This window comes from Engraulis encrasicolus, chromosome 6 (assembly GCF_034702125.1).
Source record: "Engraulis encrasicolus isolate BLACKSEA-1 chromosome 6, IST_EnEncr_1.0, whole genome shotgun sequence".
Taxonomy (NCBI): Eukaryota; Metazoa; Chordata; class Actinopteri; order Clupeiformes; family Engraulidae; genus Engraulis; species Engraulis encrasicolus.
In genome coordinates, this window is record NC_085862.1 from 45,087,216 (window position 1) to 45,111,963 (window position 24,748).

At 43.8% G+C, this 24,748-nt stretch overlaps 1 protein-coding gene across 4 annotated transcripts in view; it reads right to left on the reverse strand.

The window, feature by feature from the left end:
- Nucleotides 1-4,810: 4,810 nt before the first annotated feature.
- The window catches only part of LOC134451354 (AP-1 complex subunit sigma-2), a 52,268-nt gene continuing 32,330 nt past the window's right edge, over nt 4,811-24,748 (reverse strand). The window contains exons 5-6 of one of the 4 annotated variants that reach the window (XM_063201760.1): nt 21,272-21,357; nt 4,811-6,950 (exon numbers count right to left, since the gene is read on the reverse strand). In XM_063201760.1, coding sequence (XP_063057830.1) covers nt 21,310-21,357 — 48 coding nt within the window. In that variant the 3' untranslated portion in view covers nt 4,811-6,950; nt 21,272-21,309. Of the gene's footprint in view, nt 6,951-12,683; nt 13,876-21,271; nt 21,358-24,748 lie in introns of those variants that run through there. The other 3 variants (XM_063201762.1, XM_063201761.1, XM_063201763.1) reach the window with 3 other exon arrangements.

Sequence of the window (24,748 nt, forward strand, 5' to 3'; positions counted from 1 at the left end):
GCATGATGTTTTTAATTTGGCCCATATCCGAGTGTTGTGGGTAGATAGTTAGCAGTGAAGATGGGTGCTGCTTAAACCTTGAGGAGGTGAATCCGAATCTGCTTTAGTGTAAATGCATGAAGGACTTTGTCTTCAGTCTTCCGTAGCGTTCTCAAAAAGATGCAAAAAATAATAAGTACAGCAACATATATAGTGCAAACAATGGTGACACAATAACCGTGACAAAAAGTAGTGCAAAAAGAAAGCAGTGCAAGATGCCTGAAAACGTGGTGGTGGGCCTATATGTGGTCAGTTGGTGGTGACCAACCTATCTACAGTTCAGGAGAGTGATGGCAGGCACAGTGGGAAAGAAGCTAGCTGTATGTATGTCTGGTATGTGAAATCATATGGTTGTTGTTACCCATGTGTCTCCAGAGCAGAGGCCTGTTAAACCAGCCTAACAGCAGCAGCAGCAGCAGCAGGTGTATCGTGCCTTAGGCTGTTGAACACTCTGTACATAACAATGAAACAGCCTGACATGTGATACAGTGAGAACACAGACAAACAACAAGATCAAGGATCAGGTTGAAAACTTATTTCCCATCAGTCCCATGTTTTTTTTCGTAGAGAATATCTTTGAAATTGTAAACAGGTGTGTGCGCGTCCGTGCACGCGTGAGTGTGTGTGTGTGCGTGCACGCATGAGTGTGTGTGCTGCTACAGTTAGGGCCATAAATATTTGGACATCTGCACAATTTTCATCTTTTTGGCGCTGTACACCATCTCAATGGATTTGAGAATAAATAAATGAGATGTACATTAACAGCAGACTTTCAGCTTTAATATGAGGGTGTTTGCGTCCAAATCGGGTGAACTGTGAGGGAATTATGACATTTTCTATCAGTGCCTCCCAATTTTTAAGGGACCAAAAGTAATTGGACAGTCTAGTATTTATACATCAAACGTTCAATTTTTAATTATTTGGTTGCAAATACTTTCCAGTCAGTTACAGCCTGTAATTTGCAATCCATAGACATCAATAGACACTGGGTTTTATCCCTGGTGATGCTATAGTGAGCTCTCTATTACAACAGTCTTCAGTTCCTGCTTATTCTTAGGGTATTTTCCCTTCGGTTTGGCCTCCAGCAAGTGAAATGCTTGCTCAATGGTACTCAGGTGAGGTGATTGACTGGGCCATTGCATAATATTCCACTTTTTTGGGGTAGAAATGGCTTAGTGGCTTTCCCATGAAGCTTTGGGTCATTGTCCATCTGCACTGTGAAGCATTGTCCAATGAGGTCAGAACCATTAGGTTTAATATGACATGATAATATAGCCTGAAAATCTTCAGAATTCATCCTGTGGCTTTTGTCGGTAGTTATCATCATCAATAAATACAAGGGGAAAATCGTATTGACAGATATGCATGCCCATACCATGACACTGCCACCACCATGATTCACTGATTGGGTGGTATGCTTTGAATCATGAGCAGTTCCTTTCCTTCTCTATACTCTTTTCTTCCCATTACTCTTGTACACAATTATTTTGTCTCCCCTGTCCAAAGGATGTAGCTCAAGACCTATAAAGTCTTTTTTAGACGTTGTTTGGCAAAGCCGAATCTGGTATTGCTATTTCTGATGCAATCAATTATTTACATCTTTTAGTGAACCCTCTGTATTTCCTATGGTGAAGTGTTCCTGAATGTTCTTGATCTTTTTCTTGATTGTTGCCTTGGACATGTATCCACCGTCCTCTTGGACACTGTTCTACATCTGGCCAACTGCTGGGAGATGGGTTTTTGTTCACCACATACAGAATAATGTCATTCACAGCATTTGCTTTCCATGTCTGCCAGGTAATTTGGTGTTGCTCTGAAATTTCTTTTTTCCAATATTCTGAACTCTTGAATTGATCACATTCAATGTTTCCCCATCTCTCAAATGGGTTTCTTTTGATTTTTTTCAACCTTATGATGGCTTGCATCACTGATAGTGACAGGTGGACTTTGGATCTCATGGAGATTCCGTAAAAATATATGGAAATGCAAATGAAACACTTTAAATTAACTCTAGGACCTTTTGTTGACATCTTGGTGATGGTGTAGTAAGGGAATAACACACATCTGACTGGAGAATATCTGAGCAGCCTACTGTCCAATTACTTTTGATCCCTTGAAAAGTGGGCACCACACACAAAAAACGTTGCTATTTCTTTCCTGTTAATGCGATTTGGATTTTAACACCCTCACATTAACGCTAAGAGTCTACAGTTAATGCACATCTTGTTTGTTTTATTTCAAATTCATTGTGGTGGGGTATAGGGTGGAAAAGGATGAGAATTGTGTTGCTGTCCAAATATTTCTGGCCCTAACTGTATCTTGTTTGTTAGGTTCTGCACGCAACATCCTGTATTTTCCACGTCCAATATTCATATTGACAAAGAAGAAGCATGTGATTAGAGGCTAGCATAGACATTACCCACAGTGGGTTGTACATTTTCAGATTCAAAACTCAAGTAATGGTTTTGTTCTCTGAAATTCAGGCACCTTGAGACTAACCTCTGTCACCTTCACTTTGTTATAGTGTAAAAGTAGAGAGAGACATCAATAAAATATAAATCATTCAATTTGTTTACATACTGTGTTATGTACCGTGCATAGGTATCACTATTTCATGTTAACTTCTGTTGATTACAATTGTCCCTGTTATGTTAATTAGGTACAGTGTAACAAAGCAGGCTTATGTAATAACATGGATCGTTATTTAGGCTACTTGCATAGGGTTGGGGGGTTGGGTTTGGTACGCTGTGTAAGTGCATAATATTACATGTTTATGTAGTTACTCAAAAGGAGACATCGTAAAATGGAGTGTCTCCAGAAGCTCTTCAAAAGTGCTTAGAAAGGATTAGACAAAAAGATCAGGGGGGCATGGAAATACAACTCCTTTAAAAAAATGTTTTTTTAAAAACCTCCTGGGGTGGAATCCTCAGCCTGTCTGTCAGACGTGCTGCATTCCGATACAGCTATACGGTAAGGGGGATAGTGACCAGTGAGAGAGACCAGTTAAACTCTCCTTCCTCCTCCCCACCCGCCAGTGCTTAGAGACAGGCCCGCCGACATTGGGGGGGGGGGGACATTTTGTCCCGGACCCAGGAAGATAGGGGGCCGAGAATTGGGTCCCCATTACATTATATGTATTGGGTAGGGGGCCCTTTCAGATGATTTTCTCCTGGGCCCGGCAAAAGCTGTCAGCGGCCCTGCTTAGAGAGGTAATATTTGAGCAAGCTCGTCTAAAGGAAATCAATGGCGGCAGAGATTTCCATTACCCTCCCGCTGGAGCTGGGAGCGGCCCTGGCGCTGGAGAGTGATGGCTTATGGAGAAGGCCCCCACAGTGCGCAATGATAATTGGACAAAGATGGATAGATCGGAGCGGCGCTTTCTCTTCCCCAAGAAAGACTCATCCCTCCCTCCCTCCCGCTGCACTGCCCTCACTGCAGCCACGGGCTAGAAGGTTGTGTGCAGATAAGACAGCTTGGAGGAAGGTGTCTGGTTCGTTGAAGATACTTGAATGCTTGAATGTGTAGCTGCACAGTCCCCAGGTTATTCTCTCTCTCTCTCTCTCTCTCTCTCTCTCTCTCTCTCTCTCTCTCTCTCTCTCTTTCAGGTGTTTCATAACTCAGTGCACTCTTAGAGTTACCGTACATGGATGAGAGACGTGTTTCTTCCAAATCTTTTGTAATAGATTGTAAAACTAATATTTTCTGCCTTTCCTGAAAAACGGCCTCCAGTTTGTTAATTGCAAAAGCCCTAAAAGCACCAAAAACAAGAAATGTGTAGTCTGGGCTAGCCCCATAGGTTAAAGTTGTGGTGCTAAGCCCATCTCAATGCCTCACTACACAGATTCAAAACTACATCAAGTGTTATGTAATTAGAGGACAGAGCCAGGCCAGATTCATGGCCTAGTTACGATTAGCCCCTATGGTGCAAGGCTAGACCAACCCGCCAGGCAAACAAAATATTCTGCTGGTAGAGTTTGGTCTTGTTTACTACCTGTAGGTTATTAACGAAGGGCACTTTAGCCATGACTTCTGTTTTGAAGCCACCTTTCCACTCAATAAGCCACAGCTGCGTCTGAAATTAGTGCAATTTTAAATGCTATTGATGCCCAAATGAGAGTAGTACATGTATATTCCCTTTTTGTACGAAGAGAAAATGGGTATAAAGAGAACTGAGGTTCATCTGAAGATGAAAGTCACTTTGAGACGAAAGGGACTGAGAGAATGAAAGAATGAAAGCCTGCAGATCAAACTCTTATTGAGACTGAGGTGCAGTTGAAATAGTAGCCTAGCTAGACTAAAATGTGGCGTGGTACAGAATCAGGGATAGAATTCGATCTCCCTTAAGATGGAGGCTTTTCTATCATTTGGGGGTTGGAGAGCTGAGCTCGAGCCTCATGAATGATGCTGGGCTAATTTACAAGCGTAATTGGCACCACTGGCACAGCGCTGGGACTGAGGTTCAGCTTATTAAACCCCAACCAATAACAGCATTTCACACGGCTGTGTGAGCCCAATACATGGCACTCTGCCTGCCTGTCTGTCTGTCTGTACTGTAGTGGTTCCCTAACTGGGGGTCGTTACCCCAAGGGGGCTTGTTGAGGAACTGGATGGGGGTCATGGAGAGAAGGGACTGTTTGAATAAAACCTTGAACATATGCTTCATATAGCCACTCTATAAATGGTTAAAAAAGAAACACTTCTTCAGACGTATGGTGTGAGTCGAAAAATGATCTTAGCTTTAAATGGGGGTCCTTGCAGAAAAAACTTTGGGAATCAGTAGCCTACTGTACTGCATGTCTGCATGCCTACCCACGGTGTCTGTCTGTCTGTCTGTCTGTCTGTCTGTCTGTTAGTCTGTCGATTTGCATGTGGCTGGCTGCTGATCAGTCTCTGGCTGGGGCTCTTTCCTCGTTGCCAGCCAGCCACACTGCAGTCAATAAAGAAATGCACTTAACAAGGACTGCCTGGATCCCTGGGGAGCCACAGGCAAGTTGTTGGGCTGTGAACAACACTATATGTATTTGCAAAATTCATGGGCACTCAACTGCCCCTGGCTCCCACAAATAAAATGGCCGGCTACAGTGTTCATTGTGCACCGTGCCAAAAACAGCTGCCACAAAGAGAGGACTCCGCTTGAATAGATGATTGATAAAAAGATTATATTTTATGAACACTGTTTTTAAATAGTCAAGTCCACTGTTTAGCACATTCAGCCCCTTTTCTGAGTCACCTGCAGTGCAATAGTGGTCCTCACTGATTGCTTTTATGTTTGCTGCTGTCTCATTTATTAGGCTAATTTTGTAAATCAAATTTTAAACATGGGATTTACTACATGAAAAATGCTTGATTCCGTGACCCATGAAAGTTTTATAAAAAGAAAGTGGCCAAATTGTCAATGGAAATGTGGAAATGTGTACGCCATGTCATACAAACGGCGGTAAACAAATTTATTTCTATTCTTTGTTCCAAACACCAAACACTGCTGCACAGAATTACAGACAACAAAGTACAGGTACAGAAACACTTCCCCATGACTAGACATAATTACACATGGCATATAAGACGCATGACTGAAATAATGCCTTAAATACTTACAGTAGTAGAACAAAACAGGTGGGGATTGTTTTTCTGGTGGGTGGGTGGGGGTGTAAACTGGATTATACACAGCAGTGATTGCAAATGCAGACGACATCAGTGACAGACATACAATACCTCAGTTGGACATAATTCAGTAGCACTTGCACTGGAAATAACCTCATATACTACAGTAGTTCACCACAAAACACGGTGGAATAATCTCTGAGAATGTTCAGGGGGCAGTGACATCATGATCTTTTTCTTCTTCCTCTTCTTCTTTTTCTTCTTCTTCTTCTTCTTCTTCTTCTTCTTCTTCTTCTTCTTCTTCTTCTTCTTCTTCACTTCCCGCTTGTGCTTTCAACGGTAACAGCCGATTACAAATGGTTTACAGGTGTTGGTGGTGTAACTCATTGTATGCTGCCTTACAGTAACTGCTCAAGGTAAACCAAGGGAGAAAAAACAATGAATAATAATCAAAAGGAAACAGAAATCTTTGGTTTTGGACAATGATTCCCTTTTACGTAAACATGTCTTAACAATGCTAAATGAAAAATGTTGACACACAATCGCATTACAGTATTTTGCACTTTCTATCCATTGGATTGCACTTTCAATAGCACATTTTTAAATTACATTTTTTAAAACAATGGGTCAGCGAGAAGGAGTCCAATATCAACCACCTACGTGTACCTGTCTGGGTCTCATTTGTCTACTCGTTAATAGCTGCTCAAATGCTTTTCGTTTGTTTGTTTGTTTAATTTGAAACTCATGAACTTTCCTTAAGTCTTGTCTTTCTGCTGTAAGGTTGTGGGTGCAATGACAGTGTATGAGTCTTAAATACTGATTATCTACTTTAAGGCTGTAACAAAACCTGTAAGGTAACAATGTTGTGATCGCGTCTAATGATGCAAATCTCTACCATGCTACATAATGTGCATGTGTGTGTTTATACACAGTATGTCTTTTATGTTTTTTCATGTGTGTGTACACACTATGACAGGTCAGCAGGTAAAATGTCAATAGGAATGGTTGGACAGGAAAAGACACTGAAGCACACTGTGTGTGTGTGTGTGTGTGTGTGTGTGTGTGTGTGTGTGTGTGTGTGTGTGTGTGTGTGTGTGTGTGTGTGTGTGTGTGTGTGTGTGTGTGTGTGTGTGTGTGTGTGTGTGCATTTGATTGTAACTGTGTGTGCGTGCTACATCTTGGAGCAGACAGATAGACAGGTAGCTGGCGTGGTGAGGGGGAGGGGAAGGGGGAGAGCCAGGAGATGAGGGCCATGGTGCTGCTTATGTCAATCCGATCTCTTCCAGAACACTCCGCGGGGTCTCTGCTTCCTACAGGGAGGGAAGGGGAGGAGTGGAGAGAAGAGGAAGCGACCAAAGTCAAACATACAGTATGTAACTACTGCCCCCCCCACCCCTTATTTCCTGCATTTATCTAGCCTAGCGCAGCCAGACCCGTACAGCAAAAAGCTGTAGATTTCTAGGCTAGCATTTATCTTTACTTTTTATTCTACTTTCACCAGGCATGCCTTATGCTTTTATTTCTATTTTATTTCATGTTATTTTCTTTTACATAATTTTTATCTTACTTTACTGTTCAGCATATTGAATTGCATTCATGTATGAAATGCGCAATACAAATAAAATTGCCTTGCCTGAGAGGAAATTCCAATACATCACTATTTCACCATGTTGACTGCTGACCGCTTCATGCCAACGCTCAGTGAAGGGGCAAATAGAATGGTACAGACCCCACACAGAGTTGAAATGCACCCCTCCAAAGGACAGGCTCTGTGGATCCAGAGTGATGTTAATGACGCTGATGCTTTTATCCAGGGTATTGGTTCTAATCCCCAGAGCAGTATGGGATTACTGTAGGTGCCTTGCTCAAGGACATCTCAGTCATGGAGTGAGGTAGTGGAGTGGAAGGGTGGGAGTGGAAGGGTGGGACTGTTTTTGAGTCAGGCCATGCGAAATACTGAGCTTTGACAAGAGCACAGTCAACATGTCTACCTCCCTTTGCATTAGATTTGTGTAAGGTTGGCACTGTGTAGACTGCTACATCTGACCAAGGGACAGGCATCAATTGTTAAAGTTAAACTAATCTTGGTAGATCAACCAAACTAAACTAAACACGCTTTATATGCTGTGCTGCTTTGTTATTTATTTACATAATGTGAATAGGCAGTATGAATGTAAAATGATGGAGTGGAAAAAAACGTAATTTCAGGGTTCTCCGGGGCGGATCTAGCCATTTTGGGGCCCTAGGCGAAATGTAATCATGGGCCCCAAGTAATTATATAGACATAAAAAAAGTCTGTGTTTTGGTGCTGTTTTAGTGTTTTGTCTCATATATATATTCAATTACTTAACATAAGTGACAAGCTTACTTTTGATCAAGATCAAGCATACTTTTTTGTGTTTCGTGATTGGTCTGACAGTTGGGGCCCCTATGAAGGACAGATTTGGACGGGCCCCAAGCAATTGCCTAGGTTTGCCTAATGGAAAGTCCGCATCTGGGTGTTCTGTGACAATAAATTATTAAAGTCTTATTATATAATACTGGCAGCACATTGCAGGTTATATAAAGTTTAAGGTTTTCAATTTCGTAGTGAATATTTTAAAACAGGCACAAAATGTGCAAATAATAATCCATGTCTTGTGAGAGAACACTTGGTTGTCTTTAAGCAGAAGGAAAACAGCTGGCAAGCAGGAGATGGATTAATGCTAAACACACACGTGCATGAGCACACACACATTCTCTCTCTCTCTCTCTCTCTCTCTCTCTCTCTCTCTCTCTCTCTCTCTCTCTCTCTCTCTCTCTGTCTCTCTCTCACACACACACACACACACACACACACACACTGGGATGGTTTAGCTTGGTCAAGGTGCACAACACAAACACAAGACATTTGAAGCAAAAAAAGGCACTTACTTTGGCATCCTAGCACAATGTTTGGCACAAAGTAAAGAGAAGAGCAGTGTGTGAACAAGAGCAAAGGTTATTCATTCTCAGCAGATTAGTCCATGAAGCTGGAGGCCTGGCCCTGGGCCCATCCAACTGACCCTGTGACGTTACACAAAGTACTGCGGCCGAGTCAGTCTGGCTAAGTTGGCTATCTTGTGAAATTCAAAATTCAAATAGAATTTGAGCATTTTCAATGGCTCTGTATGGGGTATCTTTACGCCACTGACAGTTCAGTCATTGGCTTTGTTGGTAGCTAAATCAGAGGAAAGAGACGTCTGATTGATTGCAGCTTCAACCAATTGCATACGGAGGTGTTTCATAGACACGATTTAAGGCCCACCCTCTGAGAAATCGGTTTACAAGACAACTTTGCCAGACTAACACTTGCAGAGCTTTGAAGTTGCAATAGCTAGACCAGTTAGACTAGACAAACCCCGTGGCCCTACGACACAGCAGTGTTGTGTTGTAACTTTTGAATGGGTGCGCGGGTTTTCCCAAAACTTGTGTGCTAATATAAGAGACATATGAAGTCGTTAATTTTTGGAAGCTAATGCTTTCAAGATGGTCGGGTTTGAAGATGGCCGCAGAGGCATCAGAATGGACTCTTTGCCGTTCCATGGTCCTTTACCCTAGTGATGTACCCTGGGTCGGATTAAGATGGACTGGGTCCCCTAGGCTACAGGTTGATGGAGGACCCCTCATAATTCAAATTTCACTGCAAAACTACATAGCCAGCATCACAATTACGAGCAAAAAAAAGAAGTAACATACAGTATTTGCAGACAAATCTCAATACTGCCTCTTTTCACAATTCTGTCCTCCCATTCCCCACCCCCCTTTGGCCAACTGGGGCACCCTGGCAAGTGGGGCGCCTAGGCTGCAGCTACAGCTAGAGCTGACTGTACCCTGTCTCCTATGCAGTGTTGCCAGATTGGGCTACTTGCGACAAGCGTCTGCGGGTAAAAACGGGAAAAATTGGCCATTTGGCGTTTTTTTCAGCCGGTTTGTGCCCATAGAAGTCAATGTAATTTGTTGAATTTGGGCGGAATCTAGCACATTTTGGCGGTTTTTGAATGCATTTTGGGCAGGATTTGGTCAGACACATCTGGCAACACTGCTCCTATGCAGCCCTGCTGAATGCTGACGAATGACTCATGATCATATACAGTAGAGCCTACAGTTAAAGATGGATGGAAAAGCCAATTAGAGTCAGGATTGAGCCTTACTTTCATAGCCATCCCCAGATGTTGTCAATCATCTCAGGACACCAGGTCTGTGTGTGTGTGTGTGTGTGTGTGTGTGTGTGTGTCTGTACGTCTTGTTTGTCTGCCCGTGATGGTTGTATGTGTGTGTGTGTGTGTGTGTGTGTGTGTGTGTGTGTGTGTTTGTGTGTGTGTGTGTGTGTGTTTGTGTGTGTGTGTGTGTGTGTGTGTGTGTGTGTGTGTGTGTGTGTGTGTGTGTGTGTGTGTGTGTGTGTGTGTGTGTGTGTGTCCCTGCATAGCGTGCATCTGCAATTGTTTTTTTTCTTGGTTGTTTTGTTGTTAATGACAAAACTTCAAGTAAAACTGTTGCCTTGGTTTGAGCATGGTCCTTTGCTTTTATAAGAGAGTGGCCCACAACAATAGGAATGAAAGCTTGTGCGTGCCTGTGTGTCACAAAAAAGGCTGAAGTGAGTGCTTCAGCCAAGTTATGTATAATTTTTCATAATATAATTTGTGAAACATGTGACCAAAAAAACAGAAGGGGGTGTCAATTTATTAAGCAACATTAATGTAGATATACATTAAAAACTAAATCAGAAGGGGGGACAATCCCACCCATACCCCCCTACAAATCACATCCTGGATGTCTGGTCTGTTGAGTTGTATTTTAATTGAGGCCTCCTCTCTCCGTTGACCATCTACTACACTAATGCTTGAACTGATGTGTATTGTGAGATTGTACTCTACTTAACCATGTGTTAATGTACCTTTTAAAAAAAACTAACCCTACTTAGCATCTGCACTTGTTGTTCTGTATATTTCCTGTGTTTCTACAAGTGATGTCAGCTATGATTATGCCCTCGATTGTAAGTCATTTTGGTTAATAAAAGCGTCAGCCAAATGCGATGTAATGTAATGTAGTGTAATGTTGATACAGGGAACTTTTATATTATTGAGATTTTTCTATATAGGGATTCAATAAATTAGCACAAACCAGTGTATACTGTATATCACGACTCACTAGACAAGCACCCCTCTAAAGGTTTTGCAATAAAATGGACAAAGTATGTAATGCCGTACAGTAGGTAGTGGTTGTGTTGATATGGACCTGGCACAAGACCCAGAAAATGCAGTAGTTTGTGTCACCTCCTGCTATCAATGATGCTGTCATTACTAAACTACATCCTAGCCTGCATGGCCTTCCTTAATGTTATTTCAGCTTGTGATTCCTGGTGGCATGACATGGTGGGTAATGAAGTCTAAATTGTGTGTGTGTGTGTGTGTGTGTGTGTGTGTGTGTGTGTGTGTGTGTGTGTGTGTGAGAGAGAGAGAGAGAGAGAGAGAGAGAGAGAGAGAGAGAGAGAGAGAGAGAGAGAGAGAGAGAGAGCGAGAGAGAGAGAGAGAGAGAGATTGTGATGTGTGTGTGTGTGTGTGTGTGTGTGTGTGTGTGTGTGTGTGTGTGTGTGTGTGTGTGTGTGTGTGTGTGTGTGTGTGTGTGTGTGTGTGTGTGTTGTGCTGTCTGCAGCATTAGTTAGTTTTGCCACCAGCTCATTAGGAGGAAATCCCTCAGAGACAGGACGGGGAATCTGCCTGCCTGCCTGCCTGCCTGCCTGCCTGCCTGCCTGCCTGCCTGCCTGCCTGCCTGCCTGCCTGCCTGCCTGCCTGCCTGCCTGCCTGCCTGCCTGCCTACCTGTCTGCCTGCCTGCCGCAGCGTAATACTGCCTCCGTATGCAAGTAATCAGCTACAAAAACGCCACAAGCTGCTGAGGCAGCGCAAAACGGGGGAACAAAAATCAGACAAATTAATTTCTTGATGTATCTGGAGACCCCAGCGCAGCGCGTGCTTCGCTGTGTAGGCCGATGGAGGCTCTTGAGGAGGAGTGCCAAGGAGCTGCTGCTTATAGGGAATCATTTGGAGGATTGCTGATTTAGAGCAATACTTAAAGTACTTTTCATCTTTTTCTCAGCTGCTTTTTTATGACTTTATTGACAGGACGGTGTGAGGCAGAGACAGGAAGCAAGCGGGAGAGAGAGAGACGGGGAAGGATCAGTAGATGACCATGGGCCGGAATCGAACCCGGGTCGCCGCTGAAGCAGAGCAGCGGCCCATCACCCCACCGCCTGAGCCACGGCAGGGCAGAGTACTTTTCATCTTTGGTGATGGAGATGAAATAGCTTGGATTATATTTCATATTCTACATATAACACTAATAGGTCCCTCAGGGATGAGCCCCTAAAACAACTTGGGGGTGGGGGTTGGTAATATCCGAACGATTCAAGGGGGGGCAAAGCTCACAGCGTCACACGGAGGAAATACAGTGTGCCCCAAAAAACGTGATCATTAACATTTTCAAAGTGTAATAGAATTTAGGGACATCATTTTGTTCCAGTCCATTCCGTTTCAGGCGGTACAGACGCCCATAATTTTCTTACGGACTCCATGGGCTGACAACTGTCTGAATGATATCCTAATCACATCTCTGACTCTGAAATAACATCTTGTTAAAGTATCTTGTTGTGGGAATGGGAACAAAAAAACACCAAAAGGAGTTCATACCCTCCCTCATTAGTAGACATTTTTATAGTCTGAGAAGGAGTTGTTTTTAAGCTTGTGTTTTAAGCTTTTTGTCCTTGAGGACCTATCCTTGAATATATCTACATCTGATGAGTCAGATGAGGTCCTTGGGAATTTAAAATACTGGAAAATATTGGACTAAGATGCACCTATGATACAAAAGTTCACCCGTGCAATGAATGTAAATGAAAGGAGGAATGGGATCATTATGCCTGAATAATGAGACGCATTGATGAATGCTATAAGAGATGCTTAGATATAATCTTCCTTAGAAGTGAGGTGCTCAACAAAGGCAGAGATTTTCCTCAGACAACACAAACTTCAGGGTTGGTTCACTTGAATCAGTCATGCTGAGTATTCCACAATATGATGGGATTCAAGTGGAATACCGAATTAAATATCAAATAATCAGTTACATTAGATGCTGTCAAACACATTTCACTGACCAAATTTTATTTATCGTCAGGACAACACATGAATAAATAATTTCACTAACTATCATACTGTGCAAATTCTGAAATAACTAATACTTTGATTATGCAACATCCAAACACATACATGGTAAAAGAGAGAATTTCATTACTAAAGGCTTATCCAAAATACATGTAAAATGTTTACTTTTACACAAATAAATCTACAATAAATGTCTCACTAAAATACCCTGCTGTGATGTACACAGTTAAATAGGTCCATATACTGTATAAGAAGTGCTTCAAAAAGTTTCATGGCATTGCTAAATGGCTTAATTCAGTTTCAAATATCCTATTAAATCAGTTTTACAGTAATTCAGACGGCAATTGTAACGTAATGTAGCCTACATGGAGTAGTAGAACACTGGCAGTTGTTCTAGTCCTACAACACTGACCATCATTCCTAATCATCCTGACTTGAACGGTATGTCTACACAATAACCTACTGTATGTGTCTGCAACACAATTTCAAAAATCAGAAAAGTGACCAAAATTATGGCTTCTCTCACCAGAACATGTCATGATGAGTGCATGAGAATGACATGGTGGAAGTTCTAAAAAACAAACCAACCATATACACAGCAGTCACATAAAAAACGTGTATGATTGCGATTTTCTTAATGTTGTTTGCAAGTGGTGTTGCTGTGTTGTTGTTTATGAGTGATGGAGGAGAACCAGGCCCCACATGGCCCCGGAGAGTGTTGACTGTTCCCTGCTGATGACGATGCGAGAGTAGGAGGAGGTGGAGGTGGTGGTGGTGGTGGTGGTGTACAAGCAGGTGTAGGAGGTGATGGTGGAGGAGGAGGAGGTGATGGCTGAGGAACAGGAGGTGGAGGAGGAGGAGACGCGGCCGAGTGGATGCAGGGGCGGTGCAGTGGGCGGAACATGAGGGGACGAGTCTCATCGCGGCATGCTTGACGGACAGCTGGCTGCACCAATGGCGGCCGGCGGGAGGAGCAGCAGCAGCGGCAGCAGCAGCGGCGGGAGCAGCAGTGACAGCAGGCATTTAATACACTGGCACATTAAAGTACTCATGTCGGGGCTGAGAGAGTGAGAGAGAGAGAGAGTGAGAAAGACAGAGAAAGAAAGACAGACAGAGAGATAGATAGAAAGACACAATGCAAAGACAAGAGATGCAGACAAACGCACATACACCATAAAACTTCTACAGACTCCTCATGGCACCAGAGGCAAGACAAGGCAAGGCAAGGCAAGGCAAGGCAAGCCACACCACACCCACTATGACCCTCTAAACACATGACTCCTACTGGGGGATGGAGGAAGCGAGACATGTAAGCAGGCAAGAGGACATGCAGAGTGCAGACAATATGATCACCAAGGGGCGCAGGATCGCAGGGCGCAGGGGCGCACTACAGCTTCTTGATGTATGAGTGAGGGAGGGTGTACACACAGAGAAATAAAGGGACACATCCGGTACAATGTTGTGCCTCCAGGTGTAATGTGTTTTTTTTTAAAATAGAGGACATATCCTGTATGATATTACATTGTATGTTCGAGAGTACATGTTTCTGAAAAAGAGCCGTTGTATTGGTAGCAGTTCAATTGTTCTAAGGAAAAGGAATACTGCCCCATTTGCCATTTCTGTGTGTGTGTGTGTACCAACAACCAAGGGCTCAGAGTAAACAAACAATACAGCAGCATCTGGATGTGTGAGTGTTGGCTCCGAGTTTAATGGAGACATATACTTCAATGTGCAATGAACAGAGCATTATTAGCCATCTGATCAATATTGTATTGCAAAGCCACCCCCCAACCTACCCACAATCCTTTTCTCCAGATTCGATACTGTATGCAAATTTTGTTTCTGTGCGAGTCAAAGGGACTACACGTCAATTCAGATACAGATTTTAGATATATCTGCCTATTGTCACTTTTATGGGAACAATATTTCAAACCAGAGTTCCTGTCCAAATGTAGTACTGCATTGCTGCAGATCTGCGATAGTAAAGTGTGTATTGCTGTACGTATAGTGTGAAGAGTTTGTGTGCAGTGCATGCACGTGTTGTGAGAGTGTGTGAGTGCATGTGAGAAAGTCTGTGTGTGTGTGTATGTGTGTGTGTGTGTGTGTGTGTGTGTGTGTGTGAGAGAGAGAGAGAGAGAGAGAGAGAGAGAGAGAGAGAGAGAGAGAGAGAGAGAGAGAGAGAGAGAGAGAGAGAGAGATTGTGTGTGTGTGTGTGTGTGTGTGTGTGTGTGTGTGTGTGTGTGTGTGTGTGTGTGTGTGTGTGTGTGTGTGTGTGTGTGTGTGTGTGTGTGTGTGTGTGTGTGTGTGTGTGTGTGTGTGTGTGTGTGTGTGTGTGTGTGTGTGTGTGTGAACTGCAGAGGGAGCTCTCTCCATTGACTGGAGGCTTTGCTGCCTGCAAACTCTGATCAGAGGCCAGAACGACACACTGGCTTCCCTCCATCTCTCTCTCTCTCCTTCCATCCATCTCTCTCCCTCTCCTCCCTCTCTCTCTCTCCTCCCTCTCTCTCTCTCTCATCTCCCTCCCTGAGGAATGCAATGCGTTAGATCTTTCACTAAGAGCTAGAGCAATGGGACTCCTGGCAGTGGGCTCCTTATCGCCAACGCAACACAAAAGCCACACAGAAGACAAATTACACTTCACAGCAGGGAGTACTGGACAAAACTGGACGCTACAAAAGGGATCTAATTCGTTCACCACATACACACACACACACACACACACAAATCATTTTCTTTTTTTTCTACAAGGGGACGATAAATCTACGTTGGCACATAATTCACATAAAACCTCCCCCCACCTTCATCTGTGAATTAGTTTTATCGAGGAAATTGTGTGGTCTGTTGAACAGTATTGGTGGAATGGAGCAATATGAAAGACCGCTATTAGAGCTGCCAATACGAGGTTCAGAAAGACTGAAAGAAAGATTTTTTTTAAATCCTGCTCTAAATGTGATCCAACCAGTTAGGAATTAGCAGTTCGTAATGAGCACCCTGGACAGGTAGACCAGCGACACCAGTAAAGTGTGTGTGTGTGTGTGTGTGTGTGTGTGTGTGTGTGTGTGTGTGTGTGTGTGTGTGTGTGTGTGTGTGTGTGTGTGTGTGTGTGTGTGTGTGTGTGTGTGTGTGTGTGTGTGTGTGTGTGTGTGTGTGTGTGTGTGTGTGTCTATCTTCTTACGGCACACTGACTAGTGCAAACACAGATTTTTGTATAAAGTACACCTGACTTGACTTGACTAAAATCATCTCTGTTAGAATGAAACCATGGAAGGGTTTGAGCATTTCTGAACCTGGGATTTGGCAGCGTTGACAGTCTATCACCTATATTATCCCCCAGAAACATACAACCAAGGGGCAAAAATGACCGCCATGGACAGCACACTGTTAGTGGAGGGGATGTGGAGCTCTATCCTGTTTAGTTATAGAAATACAAATACATCAATAGTTGTGTGATGTATAAAAACTATGGGGAGTCTAACACACATACAGTATACAATTTTACACACGGTTTACACACAGTGTAGGAGATATGGTGCTCTACCCTGTGTCAAGAGCCTATTGCACTTACAATTCTATCAACAACAAGCTGTGATGTAGTATAAATGCTATGGGGGAATCTACCGACACAGATACACAGATATTTTAACACCCAATATTCACCTCCTGCCCGCCTGGTTAGGCTAGTTCTGGAAAAGCCCAGAAGACTCTGCAGCCACATTTTGGCTCATCATACCTGTGGGGTAAAGAGTTCAAGCGGGAGGGAGGACGGATGTGGGGATTGGAAGGAGAAAGAATACATGCTGAATCATTCATATAAGGGTGTGGGCCTGCATGCCCCTCAGGACTAAATGTATTGTGTAAGACATCACTCTCTTATTACAAACACACTCACTCTTCTTCTGTTAGTTCTGTAACTAACTTTTCCTCACTCGTCACTTTATCCTCTCCTCTGTCTTTCAACCATCCACCTCACTTAGGGCCTTTCCCATTACTAATCTCTACCCCTACGCCTTCCTCTTGCCCCTCGTGCTTTTCAACGAAACCGCAAGGTGTAGGGCTTTAAACGCAACCCCTACGAATTGAGACACCCCTTCAACAATCACGGAACAACACTCACAGCTGTCACTAATTCCATGCATTAGGTTGAAGTTAATAGTGATTTTTTTCATGTGCGTTTCACGGAGACAATGACACATTGGGGCAATGTTAAACCTAGTACAATGGAATAATTAATACCACTTTAAAACCGTCAATTGTGGTGAAAATACTTGTGTGGAGGTGTGGATGCTGCGGCTTGCCGCCAAATTTTTAAAGTACCGGTAATTCGCAATGCATTCAGGGAAATCTGACGTAGCCCTCCGTCTGGAGTGTGGTCTCTAGTCGGAAAATCTCAGTTTTGAGTGGTGGAAAGCCCTTCGCCGTACCCCTACCCCTCTGTCTTTACGTGAATCTAGATGCCACTACCCCTACACATGAATGCGCAAAACGGAGGGGAAGGGGAAAGGCGGTGTAATGGGGGTGTAATGGGATTTAGCCTTACTCTCAAGCTCTCTTTTTGCCCCATTGTGTCTGCAACCCTTCAAACACATTCCACCATTCCACTCAAACATCTTTCGAACATTTTTCGACTTCTTTCTAAACCACTCAGTCGCCCAACTACAGCCTATGGCTACCTCTTCACTCTCCACTCTCCTTCTCTCTTTCTCAACCATCCACCTCTCATGTCCTCTCATGCTCTCATTCTGCAAATCCACTTTACTTCCAGACCCCCCAGCCCCACCCCTCCACACCCACAAACACCCTACCCTACCCAAACTCATACTCCTGTTTCTCTCTCTTTAAACCAACCACCCCACTTACACACTCTCTCTCTCTGTCTCTCTCTCTGTCTCTCTCTCTGTCTCTCTCTCTCCCTCTCTCTCTCTCTCTCATCCCCCATCTTACCTCCAGCATGAAACCAGCTCAGCAGTAATGCTTCAGGAATCTGCTGAGGCACCACAATTTTGCTAACAAAGCGCTCCCCTTCCATCTACTTACGTTTGAAACCACCCGCTCGAGCGCCGCATATAGTTTTCCATTAAGAACTAATTAAAAATGGTTTCGTTCTGATTCCCCCCGAGAAACGCTGCCTTTTGCGACGTAATTATCTGGCATAAGGGGGCTGCTTGGTACTCCAGCTCGCTGCTCAAAAGACTTCTCCACCACGCTTGCTACTTAAACTCCCTAACCTGGCAGCTTTCATTAAAACTCAGTCATGGGTTCAAGACTGGACCACTGGACAAGTTCATCAGCCTAAAGTGCTTAAAAATCTAAAAGTCACCAAGCAGAGGAAATTTCTGTCTTAACTTCCCCCACAGGATATGTAGAGATATGAACACAATCTACCACAATAGTATTTTTTTCTGTGCTTCCGAATGTTTCATTTCTAATAATAATCACATCATGTACTTCCTTCATGTTCTCTCATTATCCTCTGTACAAATTTGTAGAGGAGGTTATTATTTGTTTGTGTTGCAGAATTTCATGGAAATTCCCCATACCCAGTGGGAGAGGCAGTATGAGGCTGGAGGAGAACCCTTTGAAATCTGGATAAGCATCAAAGAGCTGATGAAGCTTTTTTTTTAACTTAAAAAAATGTGCAAGACAGGGCCCTTGGCCTTGGCAGAGGTCCTGCTCTCAGTGCCCTAGTTTCTCTCTCTCTCTCTCTCTCTCTCTCTCTCTCTCTCTCTCTCTCTCTCTCTCTCTCTCTCTCTCTCTCTCTCTCTCTCTCTCTCTCTCTCTCTCTCTCTCTCACACACACACACACACACACACACAAAGAAAGAAAGAAAGAAAGAAAGAAAGAAAGAAAGAAAGAAAGAAAGAAAGAAAGAAAGAAAGAAAGAAAGAAAGAAAGAAAGAAGAGATGTGGAGAAAGGATGAAATAATGAGAGGGAGACTCACAGAGAATGAGAGTGTGCAATTAAGAGAGGACCAAATATGGAGACTGATAAAAAAAAGAGAGAGAGAAATTACTTCCACTGATTGACACCACTTACTGAAAGCGCTTGTACAGAAAAAAATCTCTTTCAGGAAGAATAATGGCTCAGCAAATCTCAGACTAAATGCCTTTTGGTTTAATTAAGGAACTCAGATGAGTGATGGGACAGAGACGATGGAACATTGGTTTAATCCAAGAGTACCCTTTGCACACTCCATAGCCAAACCGAGATTTGGTTCCCAAAACTTTTGATCCCCATTTGATCCCCCACATCATGTAATGGCAATACCAGGAGCACACACGCACGCACGCACGCACGCACGCACGCACACACACACACACACACACACACACACACACACACACACACACACACACACACACACACACACACACACACACACACACACACACACACACACACACACACACACACACACACACACATACACATACAGATACACACCAGGGGTACTTAGGGATAAGAGCAATTGCCATGAGTCCGGGAGCTACAATAGTTCTGATCAAGCAGTCAAGGCTGGCACAGCAAACCCAAACCATTACAGTTAAATGCTGAGCCCGTCTGAGTAGGGGAAACAAGGTCACTCCAGCCATCAAGTGCTCTGTGCTCTATGAATACGCCTTGACAGGGAAACTAAGTACTCCTCTGACAGAGACACATACACATGCACACAAACACACACGTGTTGTGTATGGTAATACACACACGCTCGCACGCACGCACGCACAGAGGAAATAAGAGCTTGGTAAGTATATTCTAAAGGAAATGCAGCTGAGGTGTGGTCACTCTGGTCATGCCCATAAATGCTCAGTCACTCGTGTGTCAGAAAATACAGCTGATGACAGAGCTGATCAGACAGAGTACACCAGAACAAAAGAGCTCTCGTCAAGCGCAGCCCTCCGCCTTGCTCTAGATCAGCACCAAAATCGAGCCATTGTGCTTACCGACATACTGGCAACTTTTCAAAATGATGCCTCTAGGTGTTGGTAGCGGGGATGGTCCACCTGTATTCATTAATTACAACCCAGGGCAACATATTCCAAATGACCCGGTTTTACCTGTTCAACTCAACCAGGTGATCACTCAGCCAGGCAATCACTGGGTTGAATTGGACAGGTATGTCAAATCAGGTCATTTTGGATATATGTGGCACCTAATGAATCCAGGTTAGGTTATTTTTTTTGCATTCCAACCACAACAAACCCTGGTGAACACATGACCACCTTGGAGGAAGCAAGAAATATACTGGACATAATAGACTCTTGGTGCACAATGTGCAGCAAGTGCTCACAGCCACACTTGCGTTTGTCTGAGACAGAGGCCACCATACCAGGCTGCATTTCAAAATAAAATATTCATGCATTGCCGAGCTCTTATCTCATTCAGATGACACACAGTAATAGCTATTTCCTAGATGTTGCAATACTGTGGCCCTTTTCGAAGAGCGGTGGGGTAGTGTCTTGCATACATTGGTCTGTCTGTTATATATTTTATAGATTTTTCTACTCTGACTCGCCATGCATTAATTTAAAATAAGATTTCTGTTTATCTCAGGCTCTGTGATGCATAGTAATGTTTCATTCTGTCCTTGGAAATGAAAATGCACAATGCATAGCCTACTTCTCACATCTCACAGGTAGTTTAATCAAAGCACACTTCTGTGGTTTTTATTAAATCCATACATCAGTGTGCATGCTCCTTTCAAATACAAGCCAACAAAAACAACTTCAGTTATCTTATATCTGGGGTCTATCATGCTGGTTCAGGAGTAAGCCAGGCTAAGTTAAGAGGTGAATCATCTAATAGCCTGGATTCCTCATGAGGACAGGCTATTCTATTAGATGATTTACCTCTTAAGTTAACCTAGTTTACTCCTTTCCAACTTTGTAGTATAGGCCCCTGGTGTGCACAGCGATGCAAGACATTTCTTACATTTACGGGTACCTGACGGTTTAACTCAATTAACAACAGACAGACAAATGTAATGCACCACACACCAAGCTGCATTGCCACACGGTTCTAGAAGACTCAAGAGAATTCTAGAATTCTAGATGAAGGCTCTATTGCACATCCACATGCTAAGCAATTAGTGTGCAGGCTGCTGCTAATGGTCTGGCACTGAGTGGAGCAGATCGTGGAGGAGGACCGCGGATTTCCCCTACCCACTGACAGCACTCCAGATGAGGGAGAGAGAGAGAGAGATAGAGACAGAGACAGGCAAACAGACAGAGAGAGACACAGGCAGACAGACAGACAGAAAATGAATTAGAGAGAGAGAGAGAGAGAGAGAGAGAGAGAGAGAGAGAGAGAGAGAGAGAGAGAGAGAGAGAGAGAGAGGAGTGCCACATGCGCTCACTCCAACACGGCAGCAACTTGTGAGGTTTTTTTTTTTTGCTTGCTGGGAATGGCTTGAAAAGAAACCCCATGCTGACTGACCAGGTCAGTCTAGTCATTACCGAGCCTCTGGCAGCAGGCCTGGACTCTAGCCCCTTCATTATAAGATCTCCTCATTGGCCAAACCTCCCCAGTCCTCCGTCTGGCTCTGAGGACATAAAAACCCAGCCGATCAGAGAGATTGAGATTGAGAGAGAGAGAGAGAGAGAGAGAGAGAGAGAGAGAGAGAGAGAGAGAGAGAGAGAGAGAGAGAGAGAGAGAGAGAGTGAGAGAAGGGGAGAGATGGGCCATGATGACTCCTGTGCGGGCATGGTGTGAAAAGTGAGGATACTTTTTTTTGTTATACAGCATCTCTTTTGTTGTACCATGGATAGATTAAAAAGTTGAGTGTCCCTGGACACAAAATGGTCCTGGACCCTGCATGCTACCTGTGGAATTAGAAAGGGAAAAGCGGTGTGTGTGTGTGTGTGGGCGTTAATTTGGGCGCCCTTTTGTGACCTATCCCCCCACCACACACACACCAGTCCCCTGATCATTAACCCACACTTGCTGCTGTACCGAACCCACTGCAGTCGCTAAAAGGAGCTCTAGTGCAGGTGTTTTGTTCTGCATTGCCTTGTTTTTGTTGTTGTTGTTGTTGTTGTTGTTGTTGTTGTTGTTCAAGTTAAAGTTATAGAGTTGGGGAGGTGGACCAAGAACGGGCATAGTAAATAACACTGAAGTCAGGGGAATAAAACGAATGGTGTGCCGCTGAGCTTGGGTGACGTCTTTATTGGCCATTCTTATGGGCCACTGCCTCTGGAGCTCCCTGCTCATTTTTCTTACCTTCCTGCTCAATTTCTTTTAAAACTTTTTTTTTGTTTTACCTCCAAAAGGTTTGTGAGTGAGGAGAATCAGATTGATCTGTAGTGGCAATAAAAACCTGAACAGGACGTGGAGAGCTTTGTTTATGTGTGGGCAGGGCAGTGCATTGCAGTGCAGTGCAGTGGGGTAAGATATTGCCTCTGACAGCAAATGGTGAGATGGGCCCTGGGCCTGGCTCTCTCTGAGTTAGACGCTGCCTTTTGTTTATGGGACACTGAGTATTTGGAAGGGCACTGCGACGGCATCAGTGCCATGCACATGTAATAACAAGTGGCATCGTTATACATAACACAAACACAGACACAGCCTTGCACACTGCAGCACGCAGGGAACATGTAGTGCTATTTCAACACTTAGAGGGTTGATTTAACGTTGTATAGAGTGCATTTGGACCCAGAGGAGTTTCTAAGTTTTGAATTAACACTGATTTTGTTAACTATGCAGAAAAATGTCTGCACACTTAAATCCTCTTTGTGTTCTTTTAATCGACAAGCCTGCCTTCGGTCCTGTGCAGGACTGCAGCACAACATGACTGTGTCCTTGGAGGATGTTTGCATAATTAGTCAATTGGTATTGATGCTTTCCTGTGCTGGCTAAATTACATAGCCATAGGGACCTCGTGTTGCTGGTTCTTTGCTGTAATAAGCTTGTAATGGTCTTTTCCCATTTCAGTCGTATTCTGTACATACTGCATTTCTACCGCTGGCAATATAAGGTTTAAATTGCAACCTCATTACTCATGTCTTCTTCACCTCAGGAGTGCATGTCACATCTGAGCTTGTGTATTTTGGATGTCGTCATGTTAATGTATGCTAAACATTAACTTTAAGGCACATTTACATCAATTTCTTTCATTTCTGATGACACCCTTTTTGTGAGAAGCACTACTAGTATGCAGCTGCTATGTACATGTATAGGACTTATGTTTATTTTATTTTTTATTTTATTATTCTCATTTTACCTTATGTTTTATCTTAATGTTTTAAATGTTCTTTGACTAATATAATTCCTTCTTTCTTCCATGTTTCCTTTCTTTTTTGCATTTGTTAATCTTGTAAAGCACATTGAGTTGCACCTGTGTATGAAATGCGCTATACAAATAAACTTGCCTTGCCTTGCCTAGGACTGCTCTTTTTCCTCTTTTATATTTAATGTATCTACACATATTCATTTTGTCTTTATTATGTGCAACACTGGCATTTAGAAATAAAAAGCTTTTGATTGGCTGCATTATCATGACATTAGGCATCATTGACATCTAAGATGTCATTCTCAAGTTCCAAACACCTCTGAAAGGTTTACAAAAAAATAATGCACGCACGAATGCACGCACGAATGCACGCACGAATGCACGCACGAATGCACGCACGCACGCACGCACGCACGCACAAACACAAACACGCACGCACGCACGCACGCACGCACGCACGCACGCACGCACGCACGCACGCACGCACGCACGCACGCACGCACGCACGCACGCACGCACGCACGCACACACACACACACACACACACACACACACACACACAAACACACACACTTTAGCACTGCCTGTCTGTGTGCATGTGTTAATGTCTGAGTGCATTCCCCTAAGCCTGGGATGTTGCAACACTAGAAAGATGTTTTGGATATATAAAAAGGGCTTGATATATCTTTAGAGATGTAAGATCTTTTTTTTTTTTAGAGATGTAAGATCATTTTTTGCCATTGAGTAGAGCGACCTTACTGCAGTGGCTAGCCCAGCAGTGCACCAGGCATCAGGAAGCAGCAGTGGAAGAGTAGAAGGAAGGGAAGCGAGATGAAGAAAGGAGATGAGAGTGGAGAAGAGAGGAGAGGAGAGGAGAGAAAACAAGAGCGGTAATGAGAGGAAAGATGAAGGAGCATGGAGAGGAGAGAAGAGGAGAGAAGAGAGGAGAGGAGAGATGAATGAAGAAGAGAAGAGGAGAGTAAAGAAGAGGAGTGCATGGAGAGAGAGGAGCCTTCCTCCAGGGCAAAATAATGACCGTGGCAGGGCTGCTCATACAGTAGTTACCAGCGCCTACTGCCTCTCAGGGCACTGCACATCTGGGTCATATCCCAACATGTGGGCTACACAGCCAGGCATGGCACCTCAAACAATGACACAGTCCACTTCTCCTTCACACCCCACCCCACCTTATTCTCTCTCTCTCTTCCATCATCCCCTCTCTTCTCTTCTCTTCTCTTCTCTTCTCTTCTCTTCTCTTCTCTTCTCTTCTCTTCTCTTCTCTTCTCTTCTCTTCCCTTATTTCTCTTTTCTTCTCTTCTAAGGCTGAATTTCAGGTCTCCCCCCACAGGCAAATCCTATAAAAAATGCTTTCCTCTGAAAGAACCCCTGCTGGAGGCAGGTTTTCTTTTCTTTTTCGATCGTGTCGCCTGCGGAGGCGCTCTGAGGTCAGGTGACTCTCTCTCTCTCTCTCTCTCTCTCATATTTTTGAAAGTAGTTGCTATGGCGCATGCAGGAGCCAGTGGAGAGAAGAGGAAGTGGCAGTGTATGAAAATGGCTCCCTCCCGTGCCTTCATCACTGGGCACCAAATGACACTAGACTGGAGTCTACAGGGAGGCCCGGTGGACGGCAAAGTGAGTGCCTGTGAGCGATGTGCGCAATTTTTTGCCTGGCAGAGGAAGGCGAACTGGAATGAGCAGCCATTTT